Genomic DNA, 27,168 nt, shown 5'->3' on the forward strand with positions numbered 1-27,168 from the left:
ATTCTCCACCAGCGTTGTGTGCAACCCTAGGGCGGAGGTTGTTCTTCCTCCTCCTCTCTGTCTTGCGGAGATCAGGTGCAGTCCCAGGAGATCTCCGGCCTCCAACTGGAGGATGGCAACCAAAGACGGCGCTGGGAGCCGGCCTGAGCACCTGACACCTTGAGCCTGGTGCAGAAGCGTCAGGGACGCGCGGGTGGGAGCGCCTGGCGTCGCCCTTTGCCAGCTCTGCCCCGTCGGAGGCGCCGTCGGGGAACTGCGGGAGCTGAGCCGCTCCCCGCCCCTCGGCAGGCCCCGCCGCCTCTGTTCTCCTCGGCCCCTTGGCAGCTGCGCCTGGAGGGGGCGGCCGACCTCCGGCTGCGTCCAAGTTTCCACTCCCGATTCTGCCTTCAGCGGCCCGGCCCGCTCCCAGGCCCGCTCCGCCCAGCCTCCCGTCGCCCAACGGACCGAACAGTTGCGTAAGTGCGGCCTCTGGGCAGGAAGGCCCACCGGGGGACTGATGGAGGCGCTGGAGGCGGCGTGGGGCTTGCTGCGGCTCCTGCTCGCCGTGGCCCTGCTGGCCTTCGGCCTCTATTGCGGCTACATCAAGTACACCCACCTGAAATACGACTACATCCCCGGCGCCCCCAGGGCCAGGTAAGAGGGCGGCGGCGCTGCGGGGGCCGAGGTCGCGCTCGTCGCAAGGGCCCCGGCCCGGATCCAGCCCCCGTTGCTGCTCCGTCGCCGCTCGTCTAGCCGTCAATAGGGGCTGCTAGCCTGGACGGGAGAGCCCCACCTGCCGGGGCGGGAAGCGGAGATCCCGAGGCGGCCCTTGCCCAGCGACGGGACTTGTCAGAGTCGACGGCTGCTACAAACTTCCCGTGCGGGGCGCCGCCCTCGCGGGACGCAGTTCTTGAGCGCTGCCGCTCTCACCATTGGGCTCATCCCCAGACCCAAGCGGGTCTTGCAGAGACAATGTTTACAGGTGGACTGCCAGAGCCTGCCTTGTCACACCCCACCTATTCCTTGGTGCCCCCCCACCCCCCCACTTGGAACCAGCTGGGTGACTTTGGGCTCTCCACAGCACTGATAAAGCTATTCTGACCAAGCAGTAATCTCAGGGCTCTCTCAGCCCCTCTACCTCACAGATTGTCTGTTGTGGGTAGAGGAAAGGGAAGATGATTGTAAGCCACTTTGAAACTTCTTTGGGTAGAGAAAAGCGGCATATAAGAACCAGCTCTTCTTCTTCTTCAGTAATATCAGGGCTCTCTCAGCCTCACCTCCCTCACAGGGTGTCTGTTGCAGGGAGAGGAAAGGGAAGGCAAATGTAAGCCGCTTTGAGACTCCTTCAGGCAGAGAAAAGTGGCATATAAGAACCATCTCTTCTTCTTCAGTAATATCAGGGAGCACCTTGCAATAGGAGGTTGGTTTTTATACCCCGCTTTTCACTACCTGAAGGAGTCTCAAAGCGGCATACAAGTGCCTTCCCTTTTTCTCCCTGCAACAGACACCCTGTGAGGTAGGTGGGGCTGAGAAAGCCCTGATATTACCGCTTGGTCAGAACAGCTTTCAGGGCTCTCTCAGCCTTACCCACCTCACAGGGTGTCTGTTGTGGGGAGAGGAAAGGGAAGGCAAATGTAAGTCGCTTTGAGACTCCTTCAGGTAGAGAAAAGAGGCATAGAACAACCAACTCTTCTTTTTCTTCTTCCAAACCTATCCAGGGCTAATTGTGTTTATCTTCTAAAAATCTGGAGAGATCAGGCTAACCCAGTGCTATTTGGTTCAGGGTTAAAAAAAAAAGCCAGTTTGCCAGTAGGCTAGGATTCTAGCTCATGCATACCAAAAGGCAGGCCCCATAACCCTGAAGACAAAGTTGGTCATGGATTAGTGCACAGCACAATGAAGATTTTTACCAGATATACTAGTCTTTACAAGACTAAGTTCATAAGGTCATCTTTCATTGAGATTCAACTCTGAGTGAAATAAACACTGAAATCAAGATTGAAGATTAATGGGCAGATGCCAACAATAGAGGGAATTAGAGATTTGCCAACTCCAGCCCAGAAAATTCCTGGAGGTTGGGGGTAGTGCCTTTGAGGGAGATTTGGAAAGAGCTTTCACCTATAGAAGGATGCAGTGTCATTTAGAATGGGGGACTGGGATTTAATTCTCAACTCTCCATGCTTAGATAGCATTGGATTGAGAATAGTGACAGGTTCTCTTTTAATTATTCCACAACCAAGTTTGAGTCCGATGTCACCTTTAAGACCAACAGGGTTTTTATTTAAGGTGTGAGCTTTTGTGTGCATGCACACTTCTTCACACAAGGGTGCATGCCTACCAAAGCTCACACCTTGAATGGGAATGGGAGGAATGGGAAGGCAACTGTAAGCCGCTTTGAGCCTCCTTCGCGTAGGGAAAAGTGGCATATAAGAACCAACTCTTCTTCTTCTTGAATAAAACTTTGTTGATTTTAAAGGTGCTACTGGACTCCAATTTGTTTCTGCTGCTTTGAACCAACACGGCTACCCACCTGAATCTATCCCAGGCCCCACAATTCAGAAGGCATCTGTCCATTAATCTTCAGTCTTGATTATTTCCTTTACGGTGTTTCTTTCACTCACTTGAACTTCAGTGAAAGATCACCGTATGAACTTAGACTTGTAAAGACCTGTGTATCTGGAAAAAGAATCTTAATTATGCTGTGTACCAACCCATGACTGACTTTCTCCTTATATATAATGATCTGGTGAGGTGATTTCCATTTCATTGTCTGATGATGTGCACACAAAAGGTCACTCAGACTCTGTTTGCTTAAAACCTGTGATACAGAGTCTGCCCTCTGGCACTGCCATTTTCTCCTGGGAAATTGATCTCTGTAGGCTGAGGGTTTGTTCCAAAGTAACATGACTAGTGTGGTGTAAACATGGAATTTCCTGTGATTTGCTGCTTGCCAACTCCTGGGAATGCAGGCACTTTTATTTATTTTATATTAATTGATTTGGAACATTTCTAGGCCGGCTCTGCAGGAAACCTGCTTGAGGGGAGTTACAGGATAAAATAAGTTAACCATTAATACATTTCTGTTCACCAAATATTTAAAAGGCTGGGGGGTGGGGCAGAACACCTTTCCTATGAGGTGGTTTGCCAGGGCCGTTTAGTTTAGAAAATGATGCCTATATCTATCTCTCTATCTCTCTATCTCTCTATCTCTCTATCTCTCTATCTCTCTATCTATCTATCTATCTATCTATCTATCTATCTATCTATCTATCTATCTATCTATCTATCTATATATATATAATGAGCCTTTTGTGGCGCAGTGTGGTAAGGCAGCTGACATGCAGTCTGAAAGCTCTGCCCATGAGGCTGGGAGTTTGATCCCAGCAGCCGGGTCAAGGTTGACTCAGCCTTCCATCCTCCCGAGGTCGGTAAAATGAGTACCCAGCTTGCTGGAGGGTAAACGGCAATGACTGAGGAAGACACTGGCAAAGGCCACCCTGTATTGAGTCTGCCATGAGATTGTAAATCGTGACTTCGGGAGTCTGCCATGAAAACGCTAGAGGGCATCACCCCAAGGGTCAGACATGACTGCTTGCACAGGGGATACCTTTACCTTTACCTTTAATATATAATATATAGGTGGGTAGCAGGAGATTTTTCTTCCTTTCCCCAAAATACTAGAACATGGGGCATAGTCATAAGTGTGTAAAGAAGAGCTGATTTTTTTGCATCCTGCTTTTTGCTACCCAAGAGTCTCAATGTAGCTTATTCTTACTCTCTCCACAACAGACACCCTATGAGGTAGGTGAGACAGAGAGCTCTTAGAGAACTGTGACTGGCCCAAGCCCCAGCTGGTGCATGGGGCAGAGTGGGGAATCAAACCTGGTTCTCCACATTAGAGTTTGCCGCTCTTAGCTGCTATATCAAGCTGGCTCTCACGGAACCAACATTTTCAGAGAAAGTAAACTGGAACCTTGTTCTAAAAGGTAATTAGTGTGGGGAGGATGAGGCAAAGCATCCTGATTCCCCTCAAGTGTTATGGTGAATATTAGCAGGTCTTTTTTGATTCCCTGCTCCTCCCCCACATGCAGCCAGCTGGGTGACCTTGGGCTGGCCACAGCACTGATAAAGCTGTTCTGACCAAGCAGTGATATCAGGGCTCTCTCAGCCTCACCTCCTTCACAGGGTGCCTGTTGTGGGGAGAGGGCCTTGCTACCTACACAATCCTCTATTTCAGGGCAGAATTCAAGAATGTGGTAGCTAGTTGTGGGGAACTGTATTCAGTTCAGTGACTAGATGGGAGAGGGGAATCAGGAGCAGGTGAAGAGGTGACATGGATGTGACCAAACTGTGGCTCTCCAGATATCCATGGACAGCATGGCCAATTGGCAGGGGTTCATGGGAATTGTAGTCCATGGATATCTGGAGAGCCACAGCTTGACCACCTCTCTTCTAGAGGGTTCCATCAAACATATTCCCTGATGCGGTTTAGGAGACCACTTGATGCTGGGTGGCCGAGGGCTATAACTATGGATAAGAGAAAAGCCAGACTAATTTTGTCATTTGACTGGGCTGTGGCTCTGACTATGTTATGCTTAATCTCCATGGATTGCTACGTAGGTTAAGCCTCTAGCTTGGATTTTTACATTCTGACAAGGTAATGTCCTGTACTTAAGTATTAGAAAGTTAGCCTTTGTTATTTTGTTGCTATTAAAGTGCAGAGTTTCTTGCCAGGAGGCTTGACCTCTGAACCATGTCATTGGCCCTCCAGGACAAGTGGTTAGCAATTGTGTGGAACAGGAGACTGGACTAAGATGGATTTCTGATCTGATCTAGCTGAGCTCTTCTTAATAACACAGGATTAACAAATTGGCCTTAAAAGGCTTTTCTGGTATTCTTTCCCTTGCAGAGCTATATGGATACAAACAAGCCCAGTTTTTACTGTTGTGAATAAAGCAAGTTTCATTGAAATTGTTGAGTGGGATCACACAGGAATTCCTCTTTGTTCTGGCCTCCCGACTCCATGTCATTTGATTCCTACTGGGAGTACAACACAGGTTTCATAAAGCCTTGTTTGTTTTTATTTTCAGCTTTTTGTTGGGTCACCTGCCAAGCCTGTGGCGAATGTTTAGCAGTAAAGAGGTGGCTTCTGAGCTCTTTGCACAGTGGTAAGTGAGCGACAACTTGAAACAGTGGATATGAGATGTAATGCTGGTTCATTCCAGTTGTCTGATAAAGCCAAAGAGCCAGCTTGGTGTAGTGGGTGGAAACTTCTAATCTGGGAGCTGGGTTTGATTCCCACTCCTCTACCACACGCAGCCAGCTGGGTGGCCTTGGGCTCGCCACAGCACTGATAAAGCGATTCTGACTGGGCAGTAATATCAGGGCTCTCTCAGCCTCACCCACCCCACAGGGTGTCTGTTGTGGGGAGAGGGATGGGAAGGCGATTGTAACCCACTTTGAGACTCCTTCCGGTAGAGAAAAGTGGCATATAAGAACAATTTTTCTTCGGTTGGGTGTTTCATAGGATTCCAGTACATTTTCTTTTTGGCAGTACATTAATTTGGATGTAAAATCTATTATTCCTCAAATCCTCCCTCTTCTATGGAAGCTTGATAGGTGACTGTCAAGGAATACAAAAGTGGACTCTGTAGGTTCCCAGGACAAGTGTTTTTTTTGGGGGGGGGGAAGTAGACTATTAGAATAAATTTAGAAATATTAGTTTTTCGATCAGCAACAGAGGTCTCTAAAATCAAGCAGCTCAGGAAACAATAAACACTAGCGTAACTGTCTAACACAATGAAGACTGCATTAAACAGCACAATCTTACAGTCATGAAAATCAAGTGTCCACGTTGCTCTTTGTTGTTATCAGCAATTCGCCTTTAGTCCTTCAAAATCCAAACTAGCCTTTGGTTTCTTAGTCCGGAAGCCAGTTATAGAAGAAGAGTTAGTTTTTATACTGTTTTCCACTACTCAGAGGAGTCCCAAAGTGGCTTACCTTCCTCTCCGCACAAGATACCTCGTGAGTTTTGCGGTTTGTTTACGACATCATGTGGAACGTTAAATTAATAGCGTTTACGGAAGGTAAGACTTTGGCTACATTTAAGTCATGTGGAGGATCATTGTCCATGGGGTCGCGATGGGTCGGACACGACTTCGCACAACAACAAAGTCATGTGGAATGGCCCTAAGATTTGCCTGTCAGGATAGGGATGCTATGGATGTGTTTTACTCACAAGCAAATGGCCCATTTGGTGGTGGACTCAGAAATGACCTCAGAAGCTCTTATTTTAGCTCATGATGCCTCAGATTTCTTTTTGGTCATCATTTCCTCCTTGTAGGGCTGAAGAATATGGACCAGTCTTGCGAATGAATATGTTTCACAAAGTCTCACTGATAATATTAAGTCCTGAAGGAGTAAAGGTATTTTTATTTTATAAAGCATATATTTTTGGCTTGGGTGGGGAATGTGTATGTTTTGGCAGATCAGCTCCCATTACAGCCCTTAGTTGTATCATTTTTCCAGCATTGCACATAAAGCCATAAATGCCACATTGGCTCTGTTTGTCCACACCCCCCTTGAAGTGGACAGTCCACCTTTAAAAGCAAAAAATCACTGCAGATATATTGGTGTATCAATTTAGCCATTTGTCCACGAATAGTTGTTTAAAAGGATGTGGGGGGTGTTATCCCAGTGGAGCCAGCCAATCAGCACAAAGCCTAGGAGGTTCTGCTTCAAGCTTTCATAATAATAATAACAACAACAACAACAACAACAACAACAACAACAACAACAACAACAACAGCCAGCAAGGTGTAGTGGTCAGGAGAGCTGGGTTTGATTCCCAACTCTTTCACATGGAGTCCAATATCCACCCTTGTGGTTCAGTTGCCAGACTCTGAAACCAAGTCCAGAATTCTGACATGCAAAGGTTTTCTTACAACCCTTGAAAACGATATCCTCTCCAAATGTGTAACTGTTTCTGGGTAATAATGCTTTGTTCTTCTTCTTCTTGTTGTACGTGAAAGTAAACTGACCTGTGGTTTATCTTTAGGAGTATCTGATGTTGCCAAAATACCCAAAAGACCGAGAGATATATGGCCGTTTTCAGAGTTTGTTTGGTGAAAGGTAGGTTAATTTAAATGTAAGTTATGTACGTTATGTGGGATTTAAAAAAACAAACAAAACAATTGACCAAGATTGTCCATTTCCAGCCCCATCTACCTCACAGGGGAGAGGAAGGGAAATGTGTTTGTTAACAGCTTTGGCGCTCCTTCAGGTAGTGAAAACTGGGGAATAAAGAACCCCAGTTCTTCTTTGCATTTGTGCTGTTTTGTAGTGAATTGAAATTAGCGTAGAGAAGATACAGATCTGCATAGCTCCTTGCTTGTATTTTATTGCAACAGAAAAACAAGGAACCTATCCAAGGCAATATTCTTGTTCTAACTATACACACACACACACACACACACACACACACATATATATATATAATATTTATAAATATATATTAACATTTAAATCCATATTGTTAACAACTGTGAATATTAAAGTCTTACCTTATATTAATGTTTTAATAATATCAATAGGCCATTGGCTCAAAGGTATCAGGGAATGTTAGTCAAAGACCATTCCCAAACCTTAACTTCAGTTAGTACCTGAATATCCTGCCAAACTCCACTTACACACAGAAACATTCTTAAAAGTACACTACTGTTATAAAGAGCTTCTCCAAAGTCAAAACTTACAGAAAGCAAGATTTCTAAAGAGGTATTTAATCCTCTAGGGCTAAGCGTATCTAGTGGGTTGCCTCAGAAACATTCAGGTTGCCTCAGAAGTCTACTCGTGTCCATCGTATGGTGTTCCCTGATGATGCAATTGTTCCAAGTCCAAAAAATTGCAGGCTTTCTGGTGCATGTCCCATTTCTACATGCACCATGAGGCGGTTTCTTAATCTGCTCAGGTGTTCCTGGATTCGAATCCTCAAAGGTCGAGTGCTGATATCAATGTACAATCTCAAGCATGGGCATCTTATAGCATATACCAGTGGTCCCCAACCTGCGGGCCGCGGCCCGGTGCCGGGCCGCAAAGGCCATGGCACCGGGCCGCGGCTCCCTCTCCCCGCCCCGCCCCCGCAGTAAAAAACTTCCCAGGCCGCAAGCTTGCGGCCCGGGAAGCTTCTTACTGCGGGAGGCGGGGAGAGGGAATCGGGGCCGGGCCGCGCCTGTGCGGGCCACGCCCGCTCGGCCCGATCCGCGGGCGCGGCCCGATCCGTGGGCGCGGCCTGGGCGCGGCTCGGGTGCGGCCCGATCCGCGGGCGCGGCGTGGGCGCGGCGGGCGCGGCCCGCGGGCGCGGCCCGATCCGCGGGCGTGGCCCGCACGGGCGCGGTCCGCGGGGGCGCGGCCCGATGCCCTGCCGGTCCCCAGCCTCGGAAAGGTTGGGGACCACTGGCATATACTACATTTTTGCTCAGTTTATATATTGATTGATTTTGATAGAAAACCTGTTTTCTGTTTGTATGAACTCCTTGATTTGTAGTACTTGCAGCTTATACATGAGCCACACCTGTAGTTTCACCTGCCTCCTTGCTTTATTCCCTCTTTCCTGCCAACTCTCCTATGTTATGACTTCTCCATGCTAATCTACAGCCACTGTCACAACCTGTAATGTCACTAATCAAATGCCAATGTTTGTGCAATATTTGGTTAATGTCTGAAACAAAATAAGAAAAATCAAACACACGGATAAGTTTCCTGTTTTCTCCCCATCGGCGATACAGCTGGGTGACCTTGGGCTTGCCACAGCACTGATAAAGCTGTTCTGACTGAACAGTAATCTCAGGGCTCTCTCAGCCTCACCCACCTTGTTGTGGGGAGAGGAAAGGGAAGGCGAATGTAAGCCGCTTTGAGACTCCTTCGGGTAAAGAAAAGCGGCATATAAGAACCAACTTTTCTTCTTCTATTTGGTAATTATAGGATTGAAGTCCCAGTCCCAGGGGCTGACTACAGTGATCCTATTGGTATTGTACTTTTAAAGAAATGAGCTGTTGCGTTCTTTGTATTAATACCATTTCCCCCTTACATTTTCAGGTTTGTAGGGACTGGCTTGGCAGTAGATTATGACCACGAGCACTGGCACAAGCAACGGAGAATTGTGGATCCAGCTTTTAGCCGAACGTGAGGAAATACATTTGGCCTAGGCTGCTTTTCTTAAGAGCCTGGATTAGTACATTTATATCCTTGTTCTGAATGTGTTTACTGACAACTAAGTTGGTAAAATGCGGTAGGGATCCTAATTCTGTCAGGTGGATCGATAACTGCTTGACAGATCGTACCCAGAGGGTACTTGTTAATGGTTCAGCATCCTCTTGGAGAAGAGTGACAAGTACCCAAGGATCTGTCCTGGGGCCTGTGTTGTTCAACATATTTATAAATGATTTGGATGACGGATTAGAGGGGATACTTATTAAATTTGCAGACGATACTAAACTGGGAGGGGTAGCAAACACAACAGAAGACAGAATCAGGATGCAGGATGATCTTGATAGGCTCGAGAAGTGGGCTAAGCTGAATAAAATGAAGTTCAAAAGGGACAGATGTAAAGTTCTGCATTTAGGTAGGAAAAACAATGGAAGTTATTTACATTACATGTAGCTTGGAAATATCCTGGAATTCTGACTGCTTTCTGGACGAGGGAGATCAGTTCTCCTGCTTTTGAGGGTGGAGTTTATGGCATTATATCCTTGTTATTATATCCTTGTTGAGATCCCTCCCCTACCCAGACTCCAACTTCCCATATCTGCGGGTATTTCCAACCCTGAGCTGGCAACCCTAACTATCCAACCCCCCCCCCCCACACACACAAAAGGATCTAAAAGTCCTTGGGCCGCATCTCCCTACTTAAAATTCATCCACTGAGAGATAGCTTGGTGTAGTGGTTAGGAGTGTGGACTTCTAATCTGACAAGCCAGGTCTGATTCCCCGCTTCTCCCCCACATGCAGCCAGCTGGGTGACCTTGGGCTCCCCAGGGCACTGGTAAAGCTGTTCTGTCCGAGCAGTGATATCAGGGCTCTCTCAGCCTCACCTCCCTCACAGGGTGTCTGATGTGGGGAGAGGAAAGGGAAGTCGACTGTAAGCCGCTTTGAGCCTCCTTTGGGTAGAGAAAAGCGGCATATAAGAACCAACTCTTCTTCTTCAGTAATATCAGGGCTCTCTCAGCCTCACCTCCCTCACAGGGTGTCTGCTGTGGGGAGAGGAAAGGGAAGCAGATTGGAAGCTGCTTTGAGACTCCTTCGGGTAGAGAAAAGCAGCATATAAAAACCAACTCTTCTTCTTCAAAATGGTAATCATAGGAGAAGGCATGATTGACTCTATAACCTTTTCCCATGCGGTAACTTCTTGCCTCACTATGAAGTTGCTCACTCAGTGATATTTCGTTATCCAGTTACCTGATGGGCTTGATGGGGATCTTCAATGAAAAAGCCGAAGAGCTGATGAAGGTGTTGGAAGAGAAAGCTGATGGAGAAACAAAAGTGGACGTGATGGACCTCCTGAGACGGGTGACTCTTGACATCATTGCAAAGGTACTCCGTGGATGGATTTTTGCTCGTAACAAGTGAAATTGTTGGCACTATTGAGAAAGATCCATGTTTCTCAAGCATAGCATTTGCTTTGCATGCGAAAGGCCGAGGTTCAATCCCTGGTATTATGATCTCACCCACTTCTCTCCCTCAGAGGCAAGATTTCCCCTCTGCTGCATTGCAGCTTGAAAGACTGCTTTGTTTGGGAAACCAGTGGGAAGGCGAGGGGTGGAGAAAGCATGTCCCTTCCCCAACGAGAGTTGGCAGCTGGCTCCTCAACTTAGTTGCTCTTAATGGTGCCACTGGACTTTTAAAACCTTAGCTGTTATAAGAGGCTTGGCTGGAGAGAAATCTGATAGAGCGGCTGAGATATGGAACACTGAGGAGGGCCTTTTCTGCACTAGAGGATTTGCTCTGGGCTGCAGGATGAAGTTTGAGCCAGAGCAGGTTGCCTTGCCTCTTCCTACTCCCGCACGGGGGAGCATTTGGCCTGGTGCACTGCGTCCACCCCAGATTTGTGCTCCCACACAGGAACCAGGGCAACAAAGTTCCTAGTGTGGAAAGAAAGGATTGAGGGGTCAGGGAGAAAGGATCAGGGAAGGTTGGTGCAGGGAACTCCCTATGACCTTTCCCTGGTACGATCTGGCAGCTGGCCCTTGCAGCATCGGGGAAGGTTGGCCTGGGGAACTCTGTGCCCCCTTTCCCCAGTGCGATCTGACAGTCAGCTCCTGGATCACAAGTAATGCTAGGAAAAGTTGAAGGTAGCAGGAAAGAGGGAAGACCCAGCATGAGATGGGTTGACCCTATCAAGGAAGCCACGGCCCTCAGCTTGCAAGACCTGAGCCAGGCTGTTCATGATAGGATGTTTCTGAGGATGGTAATTCAGAGATGGTGTAAGACAGCAGCTACTTGATGCCACGTAATGCCCACCCACCCCCAATAATGAGGGCTAACTTTTATCTGTCTTCCCATCTGACTCTGACCTGGGCAGGTAACTGTGTGATTTGGTATTCTGCTTAGTGTAAAATTTGCACAGATGCTTAAAGCAAATCCCAGTTGTGGGATATATATTGGAATTCACCCCCAGGAATGCAGATCTTTCAGCAGTCTTCCAACCTCCCTCAAATTTAGGTGGCTTTTGGCTTAGAACTGAACACCTTGTATGACGACCAAACGCCTTTCCCTCGTGCCGTGTCGGTGGTCATGGACGGTGTTGCCAAAGTGCGCATCCCTGCCTTTGAGGTCAGTACAGTCTTTCTTTTTGTGCCTTGTTTTCCCTCTGCAGCTCCTTTCCCCCAGTCTTATAGGCCGTGAAATAAAACAAAGCACACAAAACAAGGAAGAGTCAGTTTGAACTGGTAAAATGTGAAAGGGTTTTGTGGCTCTGGCTCTAAACAAAAGTGCTGTATATAGCTGGCCCTTCTCTTTAAAAATGCTGGGGAGAGCCATTCATGCCTGCTTTGGCTCTCTGTCTAAGGCGCTTGTGGACGGCCCATTTGTGGGTGCTTGCTGATCTCTGAAAATGAAAGCCTGGACAATAAAGCTGGCCAAGAATTCATCACTCTGAACAGGAATGGCAAGACCCTGGGTATGCCCTGGTTTCTGAAGCTGGGTCTTGCAAAGGTCCCATGTTAAAACCAGTGTGGTGTAGTGTTTAAGAGTGGCAGCTGATTCCCCACTCCTCCACATGCAGGCAGCTAGATGACCTTGGGCTCATCACATTCCTGATAGCACTGTTCTCACAGAGAAGCCTTGTCAGGGCTCTCAGCTCCACCTACCTCACAAGGTGTCTGTTGTGGGGAGGGGAAGGGAAGGTGATTATAAGCCAATTTCAGACTCTTTTGGGCACTGAAATGGGGTATAAAAAACAACTCTACTTGGGTGGGAGCAGAGAGATGCGGCTTGCAGGAATCCCTGATAGTAGCGATCCCCAACCTGTGGGCTGTGGACCACATGTGGTCCGACTAATTGGAGGTGGGCCCTGAAGGACGCCTTCTCCCCCCCCAGCCCTTTACGTCATCCCCCCCAGCCCTTTACAACACACTTCATTGTTGTGGCGTGTCTGTATCTTATTTTGAAGGGATGTTTAAACATTACCATAGCGATCAGAGAGCGCTAAGGCAGTGGTTGAGAGTAGAGGAGTAAACTACCCCCCCCCCCACCGGGCCTCAGTATAAGGCGTTGAGTGGTCCCCGGCGTTGAGTGGTCCCCGGTGATAAAAAGGTCAGGGACCACTGCTTTATAGGATGTGAGAGTCTTTCCTGTGGTGGCAGTTTTGTTATGCTAATATCACCATTGATGCTCTAGATTGGCTAGATAGCACAGGATATTTTGCAACCTCTTCAATGCTTACTTTATTAGAATCCACAAGATTTTAGAAAACCTAAGAATGCATACTTCCAGATCTCCTGAAAGCGAAGGTGAAACTAATCTCTATGCAGGGGGTGGCCAAACTGTGACTCTCCAGATGTCCATGGACTACAATTTCCATGTGCTGGCAAGAGTACATGAGAATTGTAGTCCATGGACATCTTGTGACCCACAGTTTGGACACCTCTGCCCATGCAGAATACATGTTTAGGCACTCTTGCTTAAGTAAAGTAGACCAAGTCTTCTTTGCAGAATTCCTAGTAACCAGTGACTGCTGAACTGGTTCACTGAAAACCAACCAGTTGGTCACAATTTAGTTTGTTTATCCCTGCTTTGATGGGAATCATATGGCATATACCATTTTGTTCTGTGTTTCATTTCATGTTACCCTGGTGTGTCCACGATAACACCCCGTCATTTATTTAGTACATGCCATGGAACAGAAAAATAGTGAAGGAGGTACAGGAAAACGTGAGGCTGTTACGTCGCACTGGGCAGGCGTGTATCGAGGAGAGGCGCAAGGCCATGCAGAATGGAGAGGAGACCCCTTCGGATATCCTCACTCAGATCTTGAAGACGGAAGGTAGGGGATCGCCTGTGGAAAGAACATCATTGCTCTTCTGTGCCTTCTCTGAGGATAACATGAGAAGGAGGGGAGGAACCTGGGCCTATCCGTTTCCAGTTTTCAACGCGGTCAGTTCATCAATCCTTTTAAATCGTCCTTTTAAAAAACATTTTTTAAACATTCCCATTTCTGCACAAGCTATGATACTGAATTGGGTTTTTCCCCCAGCGATTATGCACCTCAAAAAGTTCCCGCGGTAACTCTGAGAAGGGGATGAGAGTTTGAGGAGGGAATTCCATTGCTAGGCAACATCATTCACATGTTGTCTATAATTAGCATTTCAGTTGCAGCCAGTATCTTTAAGACAGAGAGCCTTGGTTTGAGGAAATCAAGCTACAAAAGACTGACTTCTGGGGAAAATCGCTCTAAACTTGCTACCAGAGAGTCACCCATAGTTAAGACGAAGTCTCTTCTTTCCTAAGAAAAAGCCACATGGAATGCCCAGACTGTCCTTGGGCTATTAAGGGCAATGAGAGACTGAATCAAATTGCATATTTACCTGATCACTGACACTGAGGAAGCAAAAATCAGCAGCAGGTGCCCTGATCCGCCACCCCCCCCCCCCCCATGGTCGCTGATCAGAAATAGAGCTTTGTAGTTTCAGGAGTGCATGCAGAAGGCTGTGGAGGAAATGCATACCACAGGGTTATTTCTACTTATATAAAGTTAAAGGTATCCCCTATGCAAGCACCAAGTCATGTCTGACCCTTGGGGTGACACCCTCTAGCGTTTTCATGGCAGACTCAGTACGGGGCGGTTTGCCAGTGCCTTCCCCAGTCATTACCGTTTCCCCCCCAGCAAGCAAGCTGGGTACTCATTTTACCCACCTCGGAAGGTTGGGAGGCTGAGTCAACCTTGAGCCAGCTGCTGGGATTGAACTCCCAGCCTCATGGGCAGAGCTTTCAGACTGCATGTCTGCTGCATTACCACTCTGCGCCACAAGAGGCTCATTCTACTAATATACATAGGAATAAAGTTGGCTGGGTTGCAATGGCATGTACATGTGATCACTGACAAAGGCAGAATATCAGCAGGTGCTCGAGTTCCCATTGGTAGATGAGGGACTGCAAGCAGAAAAGGGGAGTAGACAAAACACGCTAACTTTATGCATCAAAAAATGAACATCCTCAATGCTGTTACACAAGAAAAGTCAGTGCAAAGCAAATTTTGGAAGCCTCACTGATAAAACACTATTGGAACGGTGGGCAGGGTTTGGAGTGCAAAACCAAAACAGCGCCATGTTAAGAATTGAGAAATAAGACCTTGTTTTTGGCAGTCTTTTTGCTAGTTTTCTGTGATGCATAAAACCCCCTAGAGAAGTCCTGATAGTTAGCAGCAGCTCAAATTGTTTGAGAGTCAGCTTGGTGTAGTGGTTAAGAGCAGTGGACAATCTAATCAGGAGATCCAGTTTTGATTATTCACTCCTTCTCCACATGCAGCCAGTTAGGTGACCTTGGGCCAGTCACCGTGCCCCACCTGCCTCACAAGGTACTTTGTGAAGGGGAGAGGAAGGGAAGGGGATTGTAAGACTCCTGAGGGTAGTAAAAAGCAGCAAACCAACTCTTCATCTCCTTTCCTCTCTGCACAAATGAGGAGATGGTCGATTGGAAAGCTACTCTTTAGAGTCAAGATTTTCCTAATCAGAGTAAAGGAAGCCATGGACTCCTCTTACTAGGAGACAGAGAATAGAAGTTTGGACAAAGATATCAACTGTTTTAGATGTTTCATCTGAGTCAGTGGTCCACTGACCTTCCTTCCATCCTCCCAAAAAATTAGAGTGAGGAAGATAAATCTGATAGTTTTTTGGCCTGCACTTATTAAAATTCCAGAATCCAAAATGGGTCTGAAGAAGACGGCAATATGGTGCATAGATGGGTAAGATTCACTGTGCCATTAAGGCAGTGTCATGTGATCACCTGAAGCAACAGATTTGGGGGCTTGTTAAAGGCTGTAGGTCAATCCACATTGAAGCCAAGGAAAGGAGTACACGGGATGTGACAAGTAAACAAATGAATCTGTGCAGGCTGAAACGGAATCATTTGTTTACTAGTCCATAAAACCACATTATTATTAAGGTAAAGGTATCCCCTGTGCAAGCACCGAGTCATGTCTGACCCTTGGGGTGACGCCCTCTAGCGTTTTCATGTCAGACTCAATGCGGGGTGGTTTGCCAATGCCTTCCCCAGTCATTACTGTTTACCCCCCAGCAAGCTCGGTACTCATTTTACCGACCTTGGAAGGATGGAAGGCTGAGTCTTGGGCAGAGCTTTCAGACTTCATGGCTGCTGCCTTACCACTCTGTGCCACAAGAGGCTCTATTACTGGTCTATCCACACTTAAATGGGACTAAGTTCCATTAATCTTAATACAACACAATAGGGTTAATTGCATATCGTCATTACAATCAGTTACAAAGAAAATAAAATAGAAATCATAAACAGCATGGGTCAAATGTAAACATGCTTGTCTTGATCTTTATTCAAGAGTTCAGACTAACAAAATGTGTGGCCGGGTATGTGCTTGCATCAGTCACTGCTCACTTCAGGCATCTGAAGAAGTGAGCAGTGACTCATGAAAGCGCATATCTTGCCACAAATTTTGTTAGTCCTTAAAGTGCTCCTGGACTCTTGCTGTCACCTTCTGCTACAGACAGGCTAATGGGGCTGATCTATTGATCTTAATGATTCATCCTTCCATGTAAAGATGCCCAGAAACATATTAAAATCTTAATAAGACTGTGTCTTGTCTTCTTTTAGAATACCTTTCATTCTTCCAATTCTGTAGGCGCTTACTTGTCTAGTGATGTTTTGTCTCCAGAGCTGTACTGTATTTTTGTCCCTGTGTACCTTTCGAGCTGAATGTCAACTTTCCCCCGTTGTTTCCCGCCTCAACAGCACAGGAGGGGGATTGCGATCATGAAAGTATGCTGGACAACTTCGTCACCTTCTTCTTTGCAGGTTTGTAGATCTGTTCTCCTTTTAACACATAAACACGCTGATCTACCAAAGGAGATTTTCACATATTAGAAGCAGGCTCCCGAGGGTCCAGCCAGTAGGAATGCTAGTGTGATCCTCATGGCTGTTCAGACTGTGGTATTTACATTGGCTGGTCTGACATTGACAAACTCCACTGGGTGCTTTGAATTGTTTTGTGCACTTTCGGTTCTTGGAAATGTTTTTCCAGTTAAGAGTCTCAATAATGATTAGCTTCTGAATCCAGAATTTCACTCAGTACAACAACTATTTATTTCAGTCCTGTAAAGTTAAAGAGTTCTACGACAGGCTATGCCTCTCACCTGTCGCAACTCCTCTGCACGGTAATGCTGTACATTGAGCTACGTCCACCGGAGGAGGTTGTCACCACAAATTCCCATGTAAAAGTGTAGTGTGCATATGCAAAACATGTGCATTCACTAGTTACTGAATTATGCAAGTGTTTGTGACAAGTGCAGTGTAACACCCACCCAAACAGGTACCGTTGAGCTCTTAACGGGTACCTTTAGGGTAAAGGAATCTCCCTCCGTGTTCTCAGAGGCCTCGTATTCAGGATGTGAGAGGCAAGGGGCCCCTGGTTGCCTAGGCCAATCCCAGGGGAGTTGTTGCATAACGGGATGAGGCTTTTAGGCCTCCATGGCAGGGTAAACATACCCCACCTTGTGGAAAAATGAGGGAAGTAAGTAAGTCCTCTGGGCCCCTCCTCAGTAATGGAGGCCAGACTTTTATTAGATGAAAGGAGCAGAGAATGAAACTTCCATCCACTCTGAGGCCTCTAGGTCTATGCAAACAGTATTTTTTTGGGGGGGGGGGACCAAATTTCGCAGCTGATTTTTGGTGTTTGCTTCTGTTGCCATCTTAAATTTCTGCCCCTTCAGTGATGATGATGTTAGCCGTTCAGTTAAGTCTGATTCTTGGTGATTCTATGGCTCAACTTCTGCCATGATTTCCAGTCTTTCACGGCTTCTTTTAATTGTGTGGTGTCCTGGCTGGTGTCCATTTTGATCGTACCTAACCACCGCTTTCTTTGTCGGCCTGGTTTCCTTTTACCACTGACCAATCCTAGCATAATTGCTTTCTCCACTGAGTTGGAGCTCATGATATCGCTGAAGTAAGTGAGACGGAGTTTTGTGATTTTGACTGCCAGTGGTAGATCAGGCTTAATGCACTGCAGTATTTCCTTGTTTGTGACTTTTGCTATCCATGGAACCCGCAGAAGTCTTCGGCAACACCAGAGTTTAAACAAATCGATTCTTGTCTGATTTTTTCATCACCCGACTTTCACAGCCATAAGTGGCTATTGGAAATATGATAGATCGAATTAATCTACATTTGATAGTCAGGCTTATGTCCTCGCTTTTCCATGTCTGGATCAAGTTCGTCATTGCTGAGTGACCCAGAGCAATTCGACATTTTATTTCCATACTGCAATCGCCACTCCCATCAATTTGTGATCCAGAATAAATAAATTCTTGAATGCATCCAATCTCCTCACCATCAAGCCTTCTTGCCTTGAAGACTTAGGTGCATCCAGTTCATTGTTTTGTTCCCATCTCTTCCCCCACCTAACTAGACTCTCCATCCTGCAGGCCATGAAACCACTGCTAATCAGCTGTCTTTCACCATCATGGAGCTGGGACGGCAACCTGAAATAGTGGCGAAGTAGGTAACATGGACAGCCTGATGACTCAGTTGTGTTTCCTTCTTTTTCTAACTCCCTCATTATTGTACTCGCCCCCCCCCCAGTTTTTGTAAAATTAAATCAGTCATGACTTGACAGCACATACGTATGTAATGAACTGACCTCCTGTTTCTTCTTAGACTCCAGGCTGAAGTGGATGAAGTCATCGGTTCAAAGAGAGACATTAACTATGAAGACCTTGGCAACTTCCGTTATTTATCACAGGTACACTGCTGACAAAAAAAAATCACAGACGATTCAGATTTGCTCTGAATCCAGTTAACTTAGAACCACTTGAAAGGATAACAAGATGGGTTTCCTAAGGAGAAACGAAACATTATGCTTGTAATTTTTAAACAAAGGCTATCTCAGAGCTCTTTCGTACAGAACAATGAGGGAGATGTTCTAGGACCCCCAAGTTGAGCCTCCTAAGTACTTCTGATATTTGAGTGAATAGTGCAGTGATTATTGTGTTGCTCAAAATGCTGCACTGAAACATTCATGTAGTGTGATATAAGTCTAGTGTTGCTTGTTCTGCCAGTCTATGACCTTAGCGCATCTTGTCTAGTCATAAGAACATAAGTAGAGCCTGCTGGATCAGACCAGTGGCCGTCTAGCCCATGTACAATCAACCTTCCTTATGCTGCGACCCTTTAATACAGTTCCTCGTGTTGTGGTGACCCTCAACCATAAAATTAGGCAAGGGTTCTTTCACAGAAATTAAACTGAAACTGACCAATGGCATGAAGATCCATTATTCATGATTGTATATAAATTGGTTATAAATTGTATATAAATTGGTGGGCGCCTTCAGGAGGAGCAGCAACAGTGATGGTGACCCTCCCCTGCCAAGCTGCTCACCCTGCCACGACCCCTGTGAAAGGGTTGTTCGACCCCCAAAGGAGTCCCGACCCCCAGGTTAAGAACCACTGGCCTAGAGGCTAAGGCCTGCCCCTTGATTTTGACTCCCAACACTGGTATTCAGAGGTTTGCTACCTCTCAATATAGAGGTTCCTTTTGTTGAGTACTAGTCATTGATCAGCCTGTCCTCAAACATGCATAATTTTACAACATTCTGTTTTGCCCCTCCCTTAAGTCACAACCCTGTGAACCTCCTTCTGACTTCCATTTTACAGTTCTGAGAGAGCCACAGCACTTGGCATTCCTTTTGCATTGTTATGTACAGGCCAGCCTGAATCAGAGACATCATGCCAAGTTAAAAATGCAGATAAGGCACAGCTGGCAGCAAATAGACATGACAAGTCACTGCTGGGAAATTAAGGCTTTGGTGTTTTCTAAAAACCGGCCAATAAAACTGGCCTAAAGTTTTTACCAAGGTATTCCTGGATGCAGGTCCACTTCACATGCTAGATATAGAAAAACGTTGCCTCTCTTCTTAAACAGAGTTAAATTGATCTTCACTATCTCAGGTTCTCAAAGAAAGCCTACGATTGTACCCACCGGTTCCATCCACTCTACGCTGGACGAAAACTGAAAACGTCATCGAAGGGATCAAAATTCCAGCAAACACCTCCCTGGTTGTGAGTCTGTTGAATGGACTGCTATTATCCTGTAGGCATACATATTCCAAGTTGTGAATCTACTGTGGATCTGTATGCATTGCTTGTGGCCAGCCATATAAGCTCAGAAAAAAGAGGAGAAAATACTTAACCCAAGAAAGCAAAGTCAAGGAACCAGAAAGGCTAAAGGAATGTAGAAGCAGAGTTGGTTCTTGTCTGATGCTTTTCTTTACCTAAAGGAGTCTCAAAGTGGCTTACAGTCACCTTCCCTTTCCTCTCCCCACAACAGACACCCTGTGGGGTGGGTGAGGCTGAGATAGCCCTGATTTTACTGCTCGGTTAGAACAGTTTTATCAGTGCTATGCTGAGCCCAAGGTCACCCAGCTGGCTGCATGTGGGGGAGGAGCAGGGAATCAAACCCAGCTCGCCAGATTCGAAGTCCACACTCCTAACCTCTACACCAAACTGGTGTAACCACTACACAGACCACTACATCAACATGCAGCTAGATGTTAGAAGTATTTTATTTTGAAAAATATGAATTATTATATGAAAATACATGCATTTTAAAGGAAGTTAAAAACACTAAAAGGCCTCCAAATTAGCCTCACATGTAAAATTCAACACTTAAGGACTCAACCGCCTGGACCAGATACATTTTGCCACAGCAGCCTTCTTTAGTGGTGAAGCTTAAATTGTGAATGCATAAATTGTAAAATACACAGGCTCAAAGCATATGTTACATTCTTTCTACCAAATAATAAATATTGTAGTCATATACACCGGTGGTCCCCAACCACCGGGCTGTGGCCCGGTGTCGGGCCGCGAAGGCCCTGGCACTGGGTCATGGCTCCCTGCTTCTGTAGGGCCGCGCATGGGCGGCCGGGTCACTCATGTGGCATGTGCGGCCGGGCAATCACCCTCCCCGCTGCTGCCGGTCCGCAGCATGAAAAAGGTTGCGGACCACTGATATACACTATGACTCAGGGCTAAGCAGGGCCTGCAAATGGGAGCTCTTCTGCCAGGCATTTGGTTGAGACCAGGCGTAACCAACAGTGAACGAAGGGCCCCCGCTCCCCCCTCCCTGCCAGAACTCCACCAGAGTGGTCTGGACCATTTACTGTATCATTGTTTACACTGTTATTGTTATAATTGCCTGGTATTAATATTATGGTATGGTTATTCATGTGTTATTGATAGTTTTATGTACCGTTCATATGTTCCATGTAAACCGCCCTGAGCCTCCGGGGAGGGCGGTATATTAATTAATTAATTAATTAATTAATTAAATAAACAAACAAACAAACAAATAAATAAATAAATAAATAAAATAAGTCAATATTGCAGAGGCCTCTATATCTCTCACTGTGGGCCTTGGTTGAATGCAATAGTCCTAAGGTGGTATGGGGAGCTGGGGGTGGGTGCCGTCCTCCAGTTTCCAGCCTTCGTTCCTCACACAACCCCCTGTCCTGTGGTTGTTGCCACCAGTCTGTTTGGGATTGCACCGTAAATATCATTTCCCTGTTCCTGTGGATACTTGGTTGTTGCTGTGACTTGGCGCTCACCCATGAATTTAAACTGCTCTCTTCTCTTGGCAGTTCAACATGTACGTCATGGGACGCATGGAAAGGTATTTCAAGGATCCACTGGTCTTCAATCCTGACCGATTTGATAAAGAACAGCCCAAGTGAGTGAGCTCCCTGAAAGGTTAAAACAGCAACAATGCTCTTTTATACTAAATTAGAATTGAAGCCCGCTGCAAACATAAATGCAATGGGCACTAGCATGGCGGCAGGGGGCACAGACCACAGTGGAGCTTTAGGGGTGAGGGGAGGCAGTGGGCAGTCCCCACTTTTTTCCCGCCCCCCTTAGAGTCCCGCTGAGGGCTGCACAGTCCGCTGTGGGGTTTGAGGGAAGATCGTGGCCAGTCCCCTCTCCCTCCCCACCACCCCCAAGAACTCAGGCGATGGCCATGCAAACCACTGCAGGGCTTTATGGGGGCAGGGGAAGAACCCCCAGATGCACTCGCCCCTGGGCCAAAAAGGCCTGCCACAGCCTGGACAGCCCGCAGCAAGCTTGTTCTGCCCAGGAGCAAGTGTGGGCAGGAACTCCGTTCGTCCTGCTCCCTGCATTGGTCCCTGGCAGCAGTCAGGGGTAGACTGGCAGCAATAGCACCAGAGTGCCTCTGGCCATATGGTGGGGGCCTGCAAACTGGAATTGAATTCATGACAGGGCCTGCCTAGGAGGGCTCTGCTTATTTATTTCAACAGCAAAAGTAGTTACAGATGAAACCACTGAAATGAATGTATTTTTCTCATTTTTAAATTTTTTTCTGAATTTTTTTTAAATTTATTTTTCAGGCAGTACTATTCATATTTCCCATTTTCCTTGGGGCCTCGTTCCTGCATTGGGCAGACATTTTCACAGGTAAGCTGGTTGGCATTGCTGGGAGGACTGCCTAAGCAGCTGGGCAAGAGGCCCGGATGCCTCCTGTAAGATGCATTACAGCTCTTAGGAAATTTTGTTTCACCTATTTGACTCTTAACAAACCTCTGGAAATTAACCTGACTACTATAGAGCTTTTTCGTCTGGCATTACACTATAGATAGAGCTCAGGGATGCCATCCCCCAGGTGAGTCTTGGGAATCTCCCCAGTTTTACAGCTCATCTCCAAACTCCAGTTCCCCTTTAATAAAATGCCAAGATACTATTGGCATTGTATCTCGCTCAGGTCCCTATCCTCCCCAGTCTCCATCCCCAAATCTCCAGGAGTTTCCCGCCCTGGAGCTGGAAACTCAGTGGCCGGGGGAGATCTGGCAGCTTGCCATCACAGGACTCTGGTTCATTGTAGAAATCTGGTTCTTTGTATGACTGATGACTCCTGCAGTATTGAAGTAAGTACTGAGAGAAGGCGCGGTAGTGATTTTGGGTTTTTATTTATTTATTCCCAAATTTATATTTATATGCTACCCTTCCCCAATGGCTCAGGGTGATTCACAACAATATATAATTTACAATAGGTTAAGACAGTTCTGGCTTTTAAAACGGATAATTTACATTTTAAAGCATCCAAAGTTCACTGCTGTTTCTCTATCAGAGAGGAAGAAGAAAGTGCTTTCTCAGTACAATCATTGAGTGCACATTCAGTTGTTTCCAGTTGTAGCTATACAGAGAAAAACAGAACCTTTCCAAGGCAAATGGTACAATAAATTTTATATATCAATAATTTTTAAGGACCAACCAAAACGGTTTCTAGATATACTCCATTTTCACAATTTTTCTTCAGTGGTTGTTCCCTTATACTCTTATCAACCAATTTTTATATATAGATAGGCCACCGGCTCTGTAAAGTATTGTGGGGAATGTCAGTCAAAAAACATTTTTTGAAGAAAAATTGTGAAAACGGAGTATATCTAGAAACTGTTTTGGTTGGTCCTTAAAAAATTATTGATATATAAAATTTATTGTACCATTTGCCTTGGAAAGGTTCTGTTTTTCTCTGTATATGTTTTGAACCTTTCTTCCTTTTTCGTATTCCAATTGTATCTAGGCAGCCTTCGTCTGTAGGGAGGCCGGCTTGTCGATGGTATGCATGTCGGCTTCAACCATAGGCCTGGCGGAACAGGCCTGTTTTACAGGCCCTGCGGAACACCTGCAGGGCCCTGGTCTCGCTTGGAAGAATGTTCCATCAGGTTGGCGGCTGGACTGAAAAGGCCCTGGCTTTGGTTGAGGCCAGTTTATTTCTCTGGGGCTGGGGACCCGGAGCAGATTCTGCTGCCTTTGAGAGGTGCAATGGAAAAGACAGTCTCGCAAGTACAAAGGTCCCAGACCTTTCAGGGCTTTAAAGTTTATAACCGTGAGCTCGAATCTGATTTGGTCCTTAATCTGCAGCCAATGGAGGTTTGTTTGTTTTGTTAGCAACTTGACTTTATTGTTAGCAACTTGACTTTATTGTTAGCAACTTACTTTATTGTAGGCGTTTGATGGCTTAATGTAGTTGTGCTGCCCTGCTGGGCCACACCTGGATAACAGGTAATGGCACCCTCGGACAGGAAGCCGAGACCACATAGTAGGGCAAGTTTCAAGTCTAAAGTCCAGTCCAAAAGGTCTAAAGCTGAGGGAGTCAGTGCCCCAAAGAGAGTGGGGTGGGGAGCGGAGCCAAACTTGTGCTGGAGCTATTTGCCAGAGGGAGGGCCAAAGCCGTACTGTGGTTGAGAAGCCAGGACCCCATCCAGAAAGCAGAGCTGATCTCCTGACAGCTGTCAGATCTGCACGATGTCATCCTTGCTGCTGCTTCTGCGAGTCCTCTGGCTAGACGGGCCCTTCCCTCTGGGTCTTGTGGGTGCCGGCTGGTAGGGCTGGGTAGAAGGCTGGCTGAGACCAGGCTCTCATCGTCCGGAGCAGGGGTAGTCAACCTGTGGTCCTCCAGATGTCCATGGACTACAATTCCCATGAGAATTGTAGTCCATGGACATCTGGAGGACCACAGGTTGACTACCCCTGCTCTAGAGGATCAGGCTGGCCCCGATCCTCAATGCAATCCTCCATGGCAGGTTCTACAGGCAGCATGGTGTGTGTGTGTGTCTACTTGGCTAAGGCAAAGCCCCTGGGTCGGCTACAGCCTCTGGCGCACTCTTCAGTGGCTCATTGGAAGGTGCAGCAGAGCATGACAACACTTTATTATAAACCTTTTGTGCACAGCAAAAGTACTTACATAAATAGAGCAAGGAAATGAACTGGAGCTGCATATGCATTAAAAATGTTGACCTATTAAGAGCTGGTCCATCAATCAGGACAGAGTTGAAACTGCTGTCTTTCCTAAGGGCCATGCCTTTTTCCATAGGAGGCAGTATTTCCTCCATTCTGTCCAAAAGACTAAATGGGGTCGCAACCCACTGGTGTAGTGATTAAGAGCAGCAGGTTTGATTCCCCACTCCTCTGCATGCAGCCACCTGGGTGACCTTAGGCTCATCACAGTCCTCACAGAGCAATCTCTCTCAGTCAGCCTCAGTTCTCTTGTTTTGAAAACCTTACAGGATTGTCATCAGTCAGTGCTAACTTGACACCAGTTTCCACCACCGCCTTTAACTAAGTGGGGAAAGGTTCATGGGAGCAACTTGGATGTCATGCTCTTGTCTTGTGCATCATTGCAGAGAGACATTTTGAAAACTGCAGTGGTGAAATATGCGAAAACTAGGCAGATTCATTGGGCTGGTTATCTTCAGCTTGTATCCTATTAAGATCCTTTTGGGAATAGGTCAATATTGTAACGCTAGTATGAAAACTACCTTGGTCAGCTCTCACCATTTAATTATTTTTTTATTGCAGATGGAGGCTAAAGTGGTGATGGCCAAATTTCTGCAGAGGTTTGAATTCCAGCTGGCCCCACCACAGAGCTTTAAGATTTTGGACGCTGGAACCCTGAGGCCATTAGATCCTGTAGTGTGCAGACTGACCCTACGCAACCCTCTGGCTTAGAAGGGCAAGCAACATATTGACGGCGGGCTTCAGTTTGGGAATGTTGTTGTTGTTGTTAGGTGCGAAGTCGTGTCCGACCCATTGCGACCCCATGGACAATGATCCTTCAGGCCTTCCTGTCCTCTATCATTCCCCGGAGTCCATTTAAGTTTGCACCGACTGCTTCAGTGACTCCATCCAGCCACCTCATTCTCTGTCGTCCCCTTCTTCTTTTGCCCTCGATCGCTCCCAGCATTAGGCTCTTCTCCAGGGAGTCCTTCCTTCTCATGAGGTGGCCAAAGTATTTGAGTTTCATCTTCAGGATCTGGCCTTCTAAGGAGCAGTCAGGGCTGATCTCCTCTAGGACTGACCGGTTTGTTTGCCTTGCAGTTCAAGGGACTTGTAAGAGTCTTCTCCAGCACCAGAGTTCAAAAGCCTCAATTCTATAAAAGAGTTTGGGAATGCAGATCACTAAAGTGCATTCCATAGACCGATCAGGATTCAAAGTGGAGTTTGGACCAGATTGTGACACACTGCATATTTACCACAGTTCAGAGTGGAAGGCTGAGCCCATAAAGTTCTCATTCTGGTCATATAAAATATAGATGGAAAAAGGTACTTTGTTGGGACAGAAAACCAGGAAGGGAATCTGTTTTCATGAAAAGGAAGAGCTAAATGGGTTGCTGAATCATTCATCAACATTTTTGTTGCTATCAAATTATTCGCATTTATGCATGAAAAGAAACTATTAAAATAAAGTGTTGACAATTAGGGGGAAGCAGTTTTGCTGCTTTATTTTTCTTGCTCTCAAGTATGCGTCCTCCCATGTGCGTGTTAAATGCCATCCAGTTGTGTCCAACCTATGATAACCCTACAAATGAACATATACCAAAATGGCCTATTAGCCCATTGCCAACGGAGGGTCGTGGCTTCCTTGATAATATATATTTATTTTTAGCCCACCCTTCCAAACGTTCAGGGCAGGGCAGTGTCCCTCCATCTCAGGTTGGGTCTTCCCCTCTTCTCCTAACGTTGACCAAAGCACAAGAGACTCAGTTTAAATCATTTTAGCTCCCAGGGAGAGTTCAGGCTTGGTTTAGTGCAGATCCCATTGACTTGTCCTCCAAGCCCAAAGTGGCCTGAGCGGGCGCTAGGCACAGGGGCGCCCCGGGATGCAATGCAAGACCCCCCTCCCCACACGCCTCGGTGACTCCTGGCCGGGACTTCTGCGCTTGTCGTCTGCTTGTCAGGGGCTGACAGACCAGCAACGCAACTTCCGGGTTAATAGAAAGCTTTATTGCTTAGCAGATCAAACGTTTGTAGTCGAGTCTAATCAATACGCAAAAAGCAGTTACTTTTACTGGTTCATTTCCCGCCCCAAAGTTGTACATTTTCCCAGAGAGCAAAAGCCCCCACCGACAGGTGCCAGCCTGGGCTCATGTCCAAGAGTGATACCTGGGTTCTCTTGGCCTTGGATGTTACACAGCTGCCCCTCCCAGAGATAACACAAACCAGCCTAATTGTTACAAAAAAACCTAAATCACTATGCAGACAGTTCAGGGTTGTTACAGAGTCATGAAAACAGACACACATTGATACAAGATGGAACCACTCGGGTCAAGCATAAATCATGGCAGTGATCATGTGATCCCGACACTGCGGCGCTCAGAGGCCGAAGAGTTAAGTTGCAGGCCGCCGTGGCCCTCCGCTTTCGCCGCGTCTAGAATCATCGAAGCTTAGAATCATAGAGTTGGAAGGGACCTCATGGGTCATCTAGTCCAACCCCCTGCGCTATGCAGGACACTCAGATCCCAATGCAAAGAAATGGGCGGTATAGAAATCTAAATAAATAAATAAATAATCGCTCCTCCCTACTGCCGCTTCAGCCCCGACCCCCCCCCCCCCAGCATCTCTCGTTCCTGACTATTTCCAGAAGGAGACAACGGAGGCTCCATGGGG

General features: G+C 46.6%; 1 protein-coding gene across 2 annotated transcripts; it reads left to right on the plus strand.

Moving 5' to 3' along the window:
* The first annotated feature begins 52 nt into the window (after positions 1-52).
* Positions 53-25,980, plus strand: LOC143830736 (cholesterol 24-hydroxylase-like). Of its 2 annotated transcripts, none has more exons than XM_077323646.1 (15): positions 53-633; positions 5,070-5,147; positions 6,323-6,404; positions 7,037-7,110; positions 9,073-9,159; positions 10,428-10,566; positions 11,695-11,805; positions 13,360-13,516; positions 16,453-16,515; positions 18,141-18,213; positions 18,373-18,457; positions 19,663-19,773; positions 21,351-21,439; positions 22,113-22,179; positions 25,081-25,980. In XM_077323646.1, the coding sequence occupies exons 1-15, from the start codon at positions 497-499 to the stop codon at positions 25,228-25,230; spliced, it is 1,503 nt and encodes a 500-aa protein (XP_077179761.1). In that variant the 5' UTR covers positions 53-496; the 3' UTR covers positions 25,231-25,980. The 2 variants fall into 2 exon arrangements, with proteins under 2 accessions (XP_077179761.1, XP_077179762.1); XM_077323647.1 differs by having other exon boundaries at positions 54-455.
* Positions 25,981-27,168: the final 1,188 nt, after the last annotated feature.

This window comes from Paroedura picta, chromosome 2 (genome assembly GCF_049243985.1).
Source record: "Paroedura picta isolate Pp20150507F chromosome 2, Ppicta_v3.0, whole genome shotgun sequence".
Lineage (NCBI taxonomy): Eukaryota > Metazoa > Chordata > Lepidosauria > Squamata > Gekkonidae > Paroedura > Paroedura picta.